The sequence below is a fragment of the Micropterus salmoides genome, unplaced genomic scaffold (genome assembly GCF_014851395.1).
Source record: "Micropterus salmoides isolate LMB-PRFRI ecotype aquatic unplaced genomic scaffold, ASM1485139v1 Ms_hic_scaffold_3063, whole genome shotgun sequence".
NCBI lineage: Eukaryota > Metazoa > Chordata > Actinopteri > Centrarchiformes > Centrarchidae > Micropterus > Micropterus salmoides.
This window is the reverse complement of record NW_024042333.1, coordinates 1-14,141: the sequence shown is the minus strand read 5'-3', so window position 1 is coordinate 14,141 and position 14,141 is coordinate 1. Positions and strand designations below refer to the sequence as shown.

The following is a 14,141-nucleotide window of genomic DNA, read 5'->3' as shown; positions in this document are numbered from 1 at the left end:
TGTAATTAAAGCGTATTTCTTTTGCCCCTAAGTGGACAAGAATCACGTAGTACAGGTTTAAAGAAACACACTGATATATTATTGAAATAGCACATCCCTAGCTAGCATAGCAACCCTAGATAATATTTTAACATGCTAATATTGGAGGTGGAACATGCATTTCCTTCTTGACAAATGGGAAAACAATTTCTACTTTTTGGGCTATAGGGAAGGGTTAGTAACAATGTCAGTTTCTTATTATGCTCTACTTATGGCCATCAGCTGCAGTGCTAAAGCTCTCGACCTTGTCCAGAATATACCAATCATTATCAAATTGATATCCGTCTTACAGTGTGAGCAATAAAAAGAGTCTAATTTTCACTGTGGCAAATGTCAAGCTGGAAATTACACCAACAATACATCTATTGAGTAGTCAATGGCACTGGCTGTTGAGTTCAGTTTATCTTTGAAGAACATTTAAAGCCCCCTCGTCACACACACTGGCATTCTCTGGAATCAGAGTTTCACGAAAAATAGGTTTCTCTGGGTTAAAATGTGACAAAAAATGACTGGGTTACTGTTTGCCCCGAGCAGTAAATCTTTATGGTTCCTGCTAGGATATGTTTTGTTCTTGAGAGCTGTGTGTTGTCCAGACATCTTACAGCACAGGATGTAGCTGGGAAGCTCAGTTACACATTTCTGGACCACCTACATCTACAATGAATTGTAGTTTATAGCCTTATCTAAATAATTATTTCACGCTGTGATGTGACTCATCTAAAGAGAGTACTCCACCGATTTAGCTTAGCACTCACATTGTTGGACTCATGATGGACAGTGTGAAAAAAGGATCAAAATGAATGCAGCATGTGTTTTCTGTTTCACACATTCTTCTTCCTTGTAAAAACCTGGCACCTACATTCCCCACAATGCAACTGCACAACTAACTGAGATTTAGGTGTATTATGCTAGTAGAGATGATTGTTGCCTCAAGCCACTAGCCACAAGCAGAGATGAGGGACAGGCACGTCTGTTAAGGTCACTTTTTTCAAGCTCTACACCCTCAGATTTTTTTAATTTTCAAACTTCTGGTCTTGAACCCCAACCGGCGTTGACTCAAGTGACATCACTTGACTCAATTTATCAGATTTGTCAGAAAAGTTCATACACATTTTTTTTTGCTATCCCCTTTGTAGGAACTTTTCTTCTTCAATTCTGTCCTTGGTTGCAGTGCTATTCTTTGTTTCCATCACAACTCCTATACAGCTCCTTCCTAAAAGGTCAGATGCATCGTATTTAAAATTTCAAATGTGAATGTCCACAAGTGAATAATCCAGTGACTCAAACGGACATTCGCTTTTTCATCCGTCATGAGATCCAATATGTTCGGCATGTTTCCAGATATCATATGTATTTACAGCTCATCCATGGATTACACAAAGCACAATCTTGTTACATGAGTTGCGCATGTTCTTACCGCCATATTAAAGCCTCCTAATAAGCGTAGGTGTCACCCGTGTCTCTGGTGCCTGGCCATTTGCGTTTGCTCTGTGAGTCCAGAGATGCTTGGGAGGCACAAGCAGCCAGTCGGCAAGAATTAGAGCAGCATCCATGATTGTGCTGACGTCTGCAAGGGGCTAGGCTGGAGATTAAGCCCAATAAAAATGTGTGATTTGTTGCTTTCATATTTGGAAGATGTCAGCTTCAATTTGAGCTAGCACGCTGCCTTGAGGCAGGCTGGGTGACAAACATGAAGGATGCACTGATGAACTGCTGGCAATCAAGTGTTCTCTCATTCACTATATGATGGCAATGAAAACCTCCACACATTGTTATACAGAGATTTGGCAACAGCTAATGGTATCAGTTTTTATTTAATATCTTAAATCAGCTAAATAAAGAAATTTGATCTATTTATTCACCTTTTGTGCACTTGTTGTGAATCAATTATTTATATTCTGTTAAATGTTTCTGCTACTACTTAAAAATATGCTTTTTCCTTAACATGCAGCACTATAACCCAGGGTTATTTTGGTTTTCAGTGGTCACTGTCACCCTAAATGTCTTTTGAGGTGTGACTGAAAATACAATTATTGACATATTCATTTTAAAAACATATTACACACTAAACTCACTAAACTCTCTGCTTTGGGTAAATATAGCACAAAAGCAATACTGGAATAATTTCACCTTGTATCAATGGGTTGTTTAGACCCAGTGTTAGTGTTCTTTTCTGATCACTGTTGGGTTAAAATACTAAAATAATATAAATATTTTGACCCAGTGTTAGGCACTAAAACAATATAGTTGTCACAAATGTATTATTATTTGTACTAAATTATGTGCAAAGAATATACTTATTATTAACAATCACTAACAAATAGCGACATGTAAGTTTAAAAAGCAATTATAACAGTTTACAACTACACCTAATAACACTAGGTTAAAACACCCCCTTGGGTTGGGTGGTGTTCAGTCAGTGGGAACTGGGTAAAGTTCTGTTTTATTCTGTTGGTGCTATATTGATCCATCTTAGGTAAATTTTGACCCAGTGATTTTTAGTGCGTAGTCAAAGTCTGGTTTACTGATAAAACCTAAAACTTAAGTAATCAATAACCGTTTTCAAATCAAGGCAGAGGTAAATATGTATAATCATTAAGTAATTATTAGAAGTGAATATCTAAAACACAGAAAAGAAGGGAGAAATAATTAAAAAGCCAAACGTGGAAAGGATTAGGATCATCTGAAAATGATCCGGAGTGAGGATCAACTGACTGTTTAAGATTCAGGAAGTTTGAAAATACCTCATGCATTATAACTGAAGCACTACCCTGAGTTCCCTGAGTTTAATCTTTTTTGCAAGTGCTTCATCAACCTTCAGTTTCTTTGACAAGACAGAAGTTTCAGCATGTATGATTAATAAGATACAAATGTGCAACTGATATTTGATAAATGACTTTGGTTTCATATTCATGATGTACAATGAATATGCAGCACCAGGGGCTTAGGCCTACTTGATTGATCAAATGTATTCCATTCATCACTTATTTTTGCTTAATTAGCATATTTGAAGCAACACCATTAACAGTGGAGGACTATGGGCTATTTGGAAGATATGATGTATGTAGGAGAGCAGACATACATGCATTTTTCTTTGTCTTGTAGAGCTCAGACTCTCAGGAGGCAGAATTCATTATGAAGCAAATCTTACAGCTTATTTACCAAAAAAAGAAGAGATAGTGCGTTTAGGTACATCATTTCTCAATGCTTTTATGTTCCAAGTATTTGCTCCTCCACATTTTACATATTGTGTCAGTGTATCTGCAATGGTACAATGCAGGTAAAAAGACAAATGTTCTGATATCACTGTGCAAAGGAATGGAGAGATGTAATGCTCTTTCTGGGATATTTCTCAGAGGGATGTAATAACCTGAGGACTTTGGGGAGAATAAATGGGAGTAAAGGGAGTTAGGATGTGGGTCATTATAGCTATAAGTTCTAAAGCCCTTCATTAAACACATGAGCTAGTCATTACCCTGCTGCTGTGTGATGAACATTTTGAACCCTACTACCCCCCTCCTCTGGTTTACAGGCCAGAGAATCCATGCTTGTCTGGCACAGGGCGAAGCAACGTCAGGCACAGTGTAAATGTTTTGTGTGTATCCAAGCAGGCAAATTCTGGTGCACATTTGCCCTATTACAGCACATCAGCATCAGGGAGACGCACGCTAGTGCAAGCAAGGAGCGTACACTTATCATTATTTGATAACATGTTTAATGACAGATTGACAAAGGATTTGTAAATGCGAGCTGGCATCAATTTTGCTAAGGTCGGGTTTCACTGCATCTGAAATGCAAGTGTACTTATGTGCATAATTTGATTTTTCAACTAAGCTATTAGAACTGTTTTAGAAAGCAACTATAGGCTGGGAAAAATGTGAGCACTTTTGATGTTTAGAAGTAAGACGGTGAGACATTTCCAAAGCTTTGACAACAACAACAATTTCACAGCTAGACTTTGGCAAAAATCAATGATACTAATAGTGAAAGTAACAGATAATTGTGTGGGCTGTAGATTCTGATTGGCTTCACTACATTTGAAGCGATTTCTGTGAGAGAAATGGTCTGAGACAACGTACACTGAACAAAATTATAACGCAACACTTTTGTTTTTGCCCCCATTCATCATGAGCTGAACTCAAAGATGTAAGACTTTCTCTATGTACACAAAAGGCCTATTTCTCTCAAATCTTGTTCACAAATCTGTCAAAATCTGTGTTAGTGAGCACTTCTCCTTTGCCGAGATAATCTATCCACCTCACAGCTGTGGCATATCAAGATGCTGATCAGACAGCATGGGTATTGCACAGGTGTGCCTTAGGCTGGACAATAAAATGTGCAGTTTCACTGTATTGAAGGGGTCCAGGGGGGTCTGGAAACCAGTCACTATCTGGTGTGACCACCATTTGCCTCATGCAGTGCAACACATATATTTCTCATAGAGTTGATCAGGTTGTTGATTGTGGCCTGTGGAGTGTTTGTCCACTCCGCGCTGTTCGCTGTGCGAACCTGCAGTCAGGTCGAGACCCCGATGAGGACGACAAGCATGCAGATGAGCTTCCCTGGGATGGTTCCTGACAGTTTGTGCAGAAATTCTTTGGTTATGTAAACCGACTGTTGCAGCAGCTGTCTGGGTGGCTGGTCTCAGACAATCTTGGATGTGAATATGCTGGATGTGGAGGTCCTGGGCTGGTGTGGCTACACGTTGTCTGCGATTGTGAGGCCGGTTGCATGTACTCCCAAATTCTCTGAAATGCCTTTGGAGACGGCTTATGGTAGAGAAATGAGCATTAAATTCACGGGCAACAGTTCTGATGGACATTCCTGGAGTCAACATGCCAATTGCACGCTCCCTCAAAACTTGCGACATCTGTGGCATTGTGCTGTGTGATGGAACTGCACTGATTTTCAAGTGGCCTTTTATTGTGGAATGCCTAAGGCACACCTGTGCAATACCCATGCTGTCTGATCAGCATCTTGATATTCCACACCTGTGAGGAGAAAGTCTTAGATCTTTGAGTTCAGCTCATGATGAATGGGGGCAAAAACAAGTGTTGCGTTTATAATTTTGTTTAAGTTTTTGTTTTCACTGTGTACAGCCAATCTTTATCACTGTGCCATCTGCCCAGTGCAGAGTCTTGCACCAAAAAAATGTTTACCTTTTCTGTATAAATTGTGTGTGTTCACGTATGAACATGTTACACTGCTTAATATCTAACATAATCAATCAGTTTAAAACCCAGATTGCGTGTGTGTAATTGCAGAAAGCTGACTGTGTTCTGTAATTAGCCATGACATGTTAAATATACGGTGTGATTAACTGTGTTAATATGCAAACATCAAAAATGAATTAATACAAAGCATCAAAAGAATCATGGATTTATTTCACTTAATTACTTGCAATGTGTTACCTGAAGTATATCAGTATTTAATAACTGAGCATTATTTTTATTTGAACAAATGAAGCACCTGATAGGTATTTTGATTTCGACCCACTACAGTTTATGCACCTTCAAATGATTGGTGATTATGTGATATGAATCATATTAACCTTGCAAACTTTGCTTTGAATTTAGATTACAGCCACATAGTATTTTGTGTACAAACAATGAATCCCACATTGACTTTTAAAATTATGGTCAGAGACGACTAATTTCCTTCTGTGATTGCATTTTTCTTTGGTTAGCCTTGGGTGAATCTCTACTAGGTTTTGCTGAATCCTCAAAATGTACATGTAGCTTATATATCCGCTAAATAACGATTTGTATCTACATAGTGGGAATTGCTGTGGAAAACATTAAGTCAAAATATAATATATTTTCAATAAAAATCAAATATTCTGTGTTGCATTATGTCCCCTTTTGTTAATAAAAAGCAGAGTGCCACTTTAAAATTTCAGTTAATATACACAAACAACCAATCATCATCTTTTTTGTCCCCCTGCAAAGCATCCTGCTGCATCTTAAGGACAATGCTTGCTTCAATTTAGAATAAGTTGCTCCTCTAAAACATAATGGCCCTACAGACAAATCAGAGATCCATCGGCGAAGAAAGGCACTAAATAATTTATAGCTTTAATCTGCTCACTGAGGTGTGTGGTCTTTGACAGTAATTATAAATGCAGGGAGAAATTATAGCTGAATACTTTAACTGCATTAGGAGTCATCTGATGAACAACGTGATTGCCTGCTCATTTCCAACAATAGGGGGCAAGTTGGTGTCACAGCATTCAAATCACCACAGTGCCCATGTGCTTTTTCCCATTTACCATCAAATGTCAGTTGGCCGTTATAAAACAGAGATTTGATGGGTGGAGGTAATTGAGGACTTGATTGCTTGAAAAGAGATGAATTGCATAAAATGTTTATGAATTTAGAAGGCAATTATTTTTAATAGCCTTGAAATAATAGAGCTGGAGGAAATATGTTTAATTGTTATGATACCATCTTGCTGCAACAGCAGCGGCGTTCACAGGAAAGCAATAAAGTCTGACAAGAAGATGTATCTTTGCGGTGTATCTAAAAGGCATAAGGTACAAAAAGAGAATTCAGTGTGCTGTACAATATGAGGGTGTTGTCCTTTGTCATACTGAGGTTCTCCATGTATATAAAAACTTTTAATAGATGTATAATAGTAATAGATGAGGAAGACATTGTGAATTTAAAAACGAGATATTTGGGTAATGCTTATTTTATGGGTCCTTAATTTCTGAATATCTGCCTTATAATTTCCTCAGATGTTTGCTGGTAAGAATTATATAATTTGGTACTGGCAAATAATTATGGGGAAAATATGAATTTTCAATTTAAACCAAAGTATATTTCATTATTGGTACATATATGTTCAATTGTGCATTTGCTGTAGACACATTTCACATTTTTGCATGTTCAGCTGATCTGCTGTGCACTGACTAAAATACTCTTTAGGTTTCATTGGAAATTACTTGTGTGAAATTACTTATGTGAAGTGTTGGTTAAGTGCTAGTACCAAATTACCTACTTCTTTCTGGGAAACTTCTTAGGAAATGACCTAATAATTTTACCTAAATAACACTGATCTCAGTCATAAGCAGGGAAATCTTACTATCTTAATCGTTTTAAAAACACACTCAAACTGCTAACTATGTAAGCAAATAATCCAAGAGAAAATAAAAAAAAGATATACAAGCAGTTATCAAATGTTAACTCTTTATTTGAATAAGTAAAAAAAGGTGCAGGTATCACAGGTATCATCTGTCTTGCTGTTATCCTTGTTGCATGAAACACACTGTTTTGTTTTTCTTCTAAAATATATTTACATGTGAAATATCCTAATTATTTTTGAGTCATGTACAGAATCCAAGTCTAAACAGGTGATTAAACATTTATTAAAGTGCTTTTTTTTCTCTCTTCTATCATTGCAACACAAAACATCTTTACATAGCAATACACTGTACAGGTCTGCATGTGTTATCATGTGTCGGGCTACCTGTTTTAACAGCTGCACATTTATGCAGGTGTCACAGAAGTCGTAAAGTACAATTAGTTCATTATTTTGTCTTTGAAATACAGTTGAAACTTGACATATCATACAAATAAATAGTAGTCATAGCCAGGGCTATTGCATGCAAACATCAGCAATTATGTTTATTCAAGCAGTAATACATTTCATTACTGGTGGTGCATTTGAGCAGGGTGCAAAAGTTTTTCTTAGTGTTTCCTTATACAATTTCTAACCAGTGTGTCTTTGCTGTACTCCATGAAATGTTTTAAATGTCATAATGATGCACACTACACAATGCTAATTGAAAAATGGTTGAAATATCTGACCCGTGTATTAAAAGAAAAAAAAGAAAAAAGAAGAAATAAAAGTGACAAAAATATGAAAAACTACTCCTTGTCCATTTCCACATATTGTGAATGGTTGTCAGGGGATTTGCTGTGAGTTTTACTCAAATGGAGTTTGACTGCGTGATTACTCGCAAATGTCCGACAGCAGAGCTTACATTTGAACTTTGAGTCAATGTCCTCTGTGACTAGAGCCTCTGTGGCTCTGACACTGAGGGCCTTCGACAGTTCTGGCTCCTCTACCTTCGTCTGGTGCTCTACTGGCATTTTGCACATGTCTTTGATTTGGAACCCGAGATGGGATTCCAGATGGGAAATGAATGCGCCTGGTGACCTAAACTGGGAAGCGCAGTCATTGCAGTAGAAGATTGGGTGGCCTGTGTCCATGTTCTTCAGAAATTTGGTCCCTCCGGTTTTCCGCAGCTGGTATTTTACATTTGCTAACCAATGGCTTATGGTGGTCATCGACAATCCAGTGAACTTGGAGATGTGCATCCGTTCCTGAGGGCCGAGGTCTGAGAGTAAGTATTTCCCCTCAGAGGTCTGGAAGAGACTGGAGGCAAACTGAGCTTGCAGGATGAGAAGATGGCGAGGATTCCAGTTCGACTGTCTACCTTTACGCTTGTGGACGGAGTACATCTCGGCAGACACGTCCTCAAAGCGCCTTACATCTGATTCCAGTTTCATAGTTGGGATCCTTGATGGTATGGAGGGTTTTGGCGTTGTGGCTTTTGGAAGAACTTTAACCATGTCTGCGATGTCAGACAGAGCATATTTCTGTGGCATCGGGGTGGAGGGCTGTAGTAACGAGGAACTTAGCTTGCTGTGTTTAGATTTTGTCAGGTCTATTGGTTGGTCATCACCCACAAAGAGGAAGGCATTATCAGGCCTATTTCTTATACCATTTCCAAGCATTAAAGCTGGTTTCTCGCTGCTACGGTTAATATCAGCAAAAATAGACTTGGTGCGAGCAGATAGTTTATCTGCTCTTGAGTTATTGGGCTTATTTGCTTTGCCCAGATGATTGTTCAGAACTGACTGCAGTGCACTAAGAGGGTTTATACCAAGTATAGCCGGAGTGTCACTGAGAGGCTCTGAAGTAGTGCTGCGTCCATTGCTGGCAGAGGGGCTCGGTGTCTTGCCTCTGTCAGAGAAATCTGGGCTCAACTTCCCTTTGATCGCTTCACTCCCTTCATTCACACAGTCTGCATCAAGCTTTGAAGAGGAAGAGGAATCATCCTGACAATCGCTGTCATCATTCTCCACCAGATCAAACTTAATATTCTGACTTTCTTTACCATCGCTAATGCCAACCTTTTCTTTTTTGATGTCCACATTTTGATGCTGTCCCTGGGGAGTCTCAACTCCCATAGCACCGTGGTATAGCTTCCCCTTTGGGGCAATCGGTCTCAGCTTGTGGTTAAATGTCTGCTTTAGTTGAGTAGGGGGAGATGCAGAGAGGGGCGCTTTTGATGATGCCGGAGAGCTGATAGGCAGCATGAATGCTGGGATAGGCACTCCAGCTTGGTGTCCCTGTTTGAGCTTTATTGATGGCAGAGGCCACTGTGTTGGCTAAAGATTTAAGAATGTCCCCTCCTCCTCCTGAGTCCTGTTCAAGATCCTCCTCACGGAGATAAGGGTACTTAAAAGCCCCATTGCCTGCCTTTTGATCCTCAGTCTCTTGCTTGTCATCTTTAGCTTCAGTTTCCTCCATTTTGTCTGATGTACCTTCCCCCTGGCTATCCTTCTCACTGCTCCTGGGGGAAGGATTTTTTGGAGACACCTTTTCTCCCTCAGTGTCACTGGCAACAGGCTCAGCTAAAACCTGAATCTTCTCTATGGCCAGGGGGTCAAGCGCTAACTGTTTACCCTTTTTAGAGGCTGAGTTTGTGACTTTGATGAAGTGTCCAGTAACCATCATATGTGTGGTGAGTTGCTGAAGGGTGTCATGGGAGCTTCCACACTCCATGCATTTAAGAATTTGAGACTTGCACGTTTCAAACTGCCAAGTGTAACTTGCACCATTCTGATAGCCGTAGCGATTATTGTTAGCATTTGAAATGGCGGCGGCCCGTTGTGCCTCAGTGTAGCCAGATAAACCAGTCGTAGAGTCAGGGGAGCATGGTCTCACCGTTTCAAAGGCCCGTTTCTTTGTTGGTGGCAACAATTTGGGTGTGATTACCGGGATAGGCTCTTTTAAAGGCACTTTTTGGTAATGCTTAGTTTTAATCATATGGACGCTCAAATCCTGGAGTGAGTCAAAAGAGTGGCCACAGAACATGCACTTCAAAACTTTCTGTGCATCCTCTTTTCCTTCCATATCTTGAAAATTTCGTTTCCTAGATTTGGAGGATGAAGCAGAGGAATTACTCTGCTTGCTGTGGTTGTTGTCCTGGTAGTGTCCGCTCTTGTTCATGTGGACTGTCAGCTCCACAAGAGAGTCATAAGCAGCGCTGCAATCCTTACAGCGAAATCGGCTGGCTCCTGTGAACACTGAGCCACAGGGTTTGGTGGTTTGCCTGTATAGGTGGACAGAGCTAAAGAGGTTAGGTTTGGATGCAGGCTTTGGAGAGGTGTCTGCTGCAAGGTCTTAGAGAGCGCATCCTGGTGCCAGTCAAACTCACTCTTGGCGCTTCCGTTTGTGCTGTCACAGTTGGCTTTGCTGGTGTTTTTGCCAATTTTCAAGTCCATTCCTATCCCTGTCCAGTAGGAATCAGAGAGAAAGTTTGCATAGGCTGCCCTCATTTTCTCCAAGCTGCCGCCTGTCTTCTTTATGTTGGAGCTACGACTTTCATCATCTCTCTGGCTCTCAGGTGGCGAGGTGGTTTTGAAGTCTGAGAGTCTGTCACTGCTGTCACTAAGGCGTGACTCCAACTCTGCCTCTTGATTAGAAAGGACACTAATGGGAGAGTTCTGGTTGCTATAAGTGTTAGTGCTCTTGTTGTCTATCTCTCTGTCCTCAGACACTTTGGGGCTGGTCTTCTCTGAGCATTCCTCTTCAGTTTGAGTGTCGTTTTCTCCTTCCTCAGTGATGGAATCCTGAAGAACAGCGTCTTCATCAGGCATGTACACTATAAAAGGAAGAGACAGAAATTAATAATATTAAAATACATGGATTTATCATTTAGCATCCAATGTACAATACTTAAACGACCCACATATGGCATCAGGACTTTTTGGGAGAAGTCACAGAAACCTTTTAAGTCAACATAATGGTGGCTGTGCCTTGGGAGGTTGGCGAGTATAGCTGGACATAATGTCTTTACTAACAGATTGCTGCTGGTCTAACAGCACCATGTGATTCACGACAGGCCACTGACTTAGTGCTTTGTCCGAGGTTTTTCTGGCCACAAGTTGATATGTTTACACTAATCATTGGCCACTGAATGACAAAAGGAAATTGATTCTTCTTGGGCCATTTAAATGTTAATAGAAATGACCTATTCCGTAGTGATTATGTATGCCTCAAAACTGCAATGAAGATGTAAGTCTTCTGTTCTGGATAACATCTCAGCTTCCCTGAAGCCACATGTGAGGAATGGCTCGACACAAATTCTGATATTTGTCCTGAAATGTTCTATCAATAAATTAAAATGTTTGACTGAAAAAGATGAGAAAACATTACTTGAGAAGAAATTTAGCCATTTAGCAAAATAATAAAAATATGTTGCAAATGTGAATGCTGATGCTGATGAAGATGTTGATCATGCTGGTGGAATAGCTGATTCAATTATCAGTGTTAAAACTAAACAATTATAACATTTTTTTTTAAATGACTGGCAATCTGTCACGTCGTTATATTTTCCCTGACAGTCTCATAAACAGCAATTACTTCTTTCATTATTCACCTGTTCATTCTCCCAACTCATAGAGCACAAACATTATTGCTTCAATTAACAGATAATTAAACAACAGTATTTCTAATTGACATATTTCCCATCATCCAATTAGTGGAATCTCTGACTCAGCATAGAGGGTTTTTCATGTGGCTGTAGGGTCTGCTCTACATAATATGAACACAGCTACTGAAGATTAAGTGTCCTTTCTGGCAATAACTATTTCAGATTATTTAAAATCTAACCATCCGGCAACCCACGCAACAATATCACAACCAATGTTTGCATATCTTTTGAAGACATCCTGTAATAAATGCAGTTTGTCAGTGTTGTCACATATCTGAGATATTTTCCGCCTCATAGTCACGCTGGAAAATGCACATTTTGGGAGAGACATGGCAGATGTGCCCTGAGTTAAATATGAATAGGACATAACAGCCCTGTCCAGGCACTTATGCATTTCATGTGGTTAATATTTCTTTTCTGAATAGAGGGCACTCCATGAGGGGATGGCTGAAGCCGAGCACTCAGGAGTCCCACACTGGGCGGCCCATAGAATGTCTTCCCTTCTTTGCCTTCTGAAAATAAGACTTTTTTTTATCAATATTTCACAAGTGCTCAAGAGAAACCCTGGAGGTGAATTGCCTGCCAGCTAATGGACAGAGATGGAGATGGGATTCGGACTTTCAAAACAAACATGGAGAATGGGGCCTAGTGAACAAGAGCCTGCACACCCAGCCCCAATGTGCTATGACCTTGATCCACCGCAAGAGAGATGTTTTGATTGGCCAACCGAGATCGGTGATGGCCTCCAAAACACCCTTGATGCTAAGGGAGAGAGTTGTCAAGAGCACAGAGGTATGTTTTATTTATAGTCTTATATATAGTATTCACAGTGAAGGAGAACACCAATGGCTATGACAAGCTCCCAGTTGATGTCCTCTCTTCAAAGTCGTCAGTAAAACTGAAGGACTAGTAACAACGTACACCAAAGTGGAGAGAAGAGCATTTTTCCGGTCCACTGATGGTTTAATTGAAATGGCTCATCCCTAGTATACACCATCATGTAAAAGTCTGTTTACCTGCATATTTTATGTATCTTAAAATTCACCAATACATGCAGTTCAGTTTCACCTATCCTATTTGTAAGATAAATGCACATTTCACAAAGAAGGGCTAAGTCCTGTCCTGGAAATAACCACTTACATCAATCTATATGTGAATGTTTGTGTCTTATCGCGGTATTTGAGGGTGGAATTGACAGAGATTAACAGTTGCCCTTCCTGCTGTTCTATGCCTTTCTATCAGATGCCCTAAGTAGCAGACATCCAGAGGCACCAATTAACCTTCTGGCAGGGATCACACCAAGAAACCCGCATGTCTAACTCTGCTTCTCACACCATTTGTAACCGTGCTTTGCCAGCTATGGTCTACCGCAGTACTGCTGCCATACCAAGCTGCATTACTCTTAAATACAAGATCAGATTCAAGGACAATGCCACAACAACAGGCAACACCTCCAAAAGGTCATTATGTTATGACAAACAAATTTGTCAAGAATACCGAATAAACTGCAGATGTGCTTCATAAAACATCAGTGTTCAAAGCATAATAGTTTGTGCGTCATCGTGTAAACGAAAAGTGAAGAACAGCAATTGCTTATTCTCAAGCACTATTTTTTTCACCACTTAATAGGAAAAAAATAGGAAATGCCTGATTTGAAAATGTTGTCTCAGAGTCCAAGCAAAGCAACTCCCAGCCTAACTAGCCTTACTAAACAAAAGGCTGGCATGCCTTGCCTGAGATTTAGCATGTCATAAACTGCTGTAAAGCCTCCAATCTGTGTCACTACAAATTTATATCTTTAGACGAGATATGCAAAGGTCAAAAACCTGAGGTGTCCATCATAAATCAGGCAGTTGAAGTGTTTATAACCTTTATCCGTTAGAACAGACTCTTGGCATAGCAAAGCCTGGATTTACAGAAGCAGCAGCCTGTTTCTAAGCCAAAAGACTTTTTTCCCTACATCTAGACAAACCGGCTAACTGCATAGGAAATAGTAGATTACATTTACTGCAACATTCAGACAGCATGCTATCCAACTGAATTGATGCTAAAAGCTTACACGACAATATTTTTACAACTCAACTTTAAGCATTAGTATCTTCATAGTTTACAATTCCTCCCTTGTGTAAGTGAGTCTGTTCAAAATCTGTCAATCATTTAGAAATGTGTGTGCCAGTAAAAGGGCATTACGTTTCCAATGTTAACATGACAGTAGAAACTTTTGTGAATTTGAGAACATCAACATTTATTCTTTGGAAGGTCAACATTTCCTTCATTAATCTGACAAGCCACAGAGAGTTAGCAGCCTGAGAAGCTTAGCTAATGGACAGCTGCAATACCCAGTGCAGGACTTTGAGAGTTTCCGAGGTAACAC

General features: G+C 39.7%; 1 protein-coding gene across 1 annotated transcript; it reads right to left on the bottom strand.

The window, feature by feature from the left end:
* Window positions 1-7,212: 7,212 nt before the first annotated feature.
* On the bottom strand, window positions 7,213-10,880 carry LOC119883978 (teashirt homolog 2-like). The gene is given in 3 exon segments (XM_038694474.1): window positions 7,213-9,320; window positions 9,322-10,439; window positions 10,442-10,880. Coding segments are annotated over 3 exon segments (2,700 nt in total). The 5' UTR covers window positions 10,611-10,880; the 3' UTR covers window positions 7,213-7,907.
* Window positions 10,881-14,141: the final 3,261 nt, after the last annotated feature.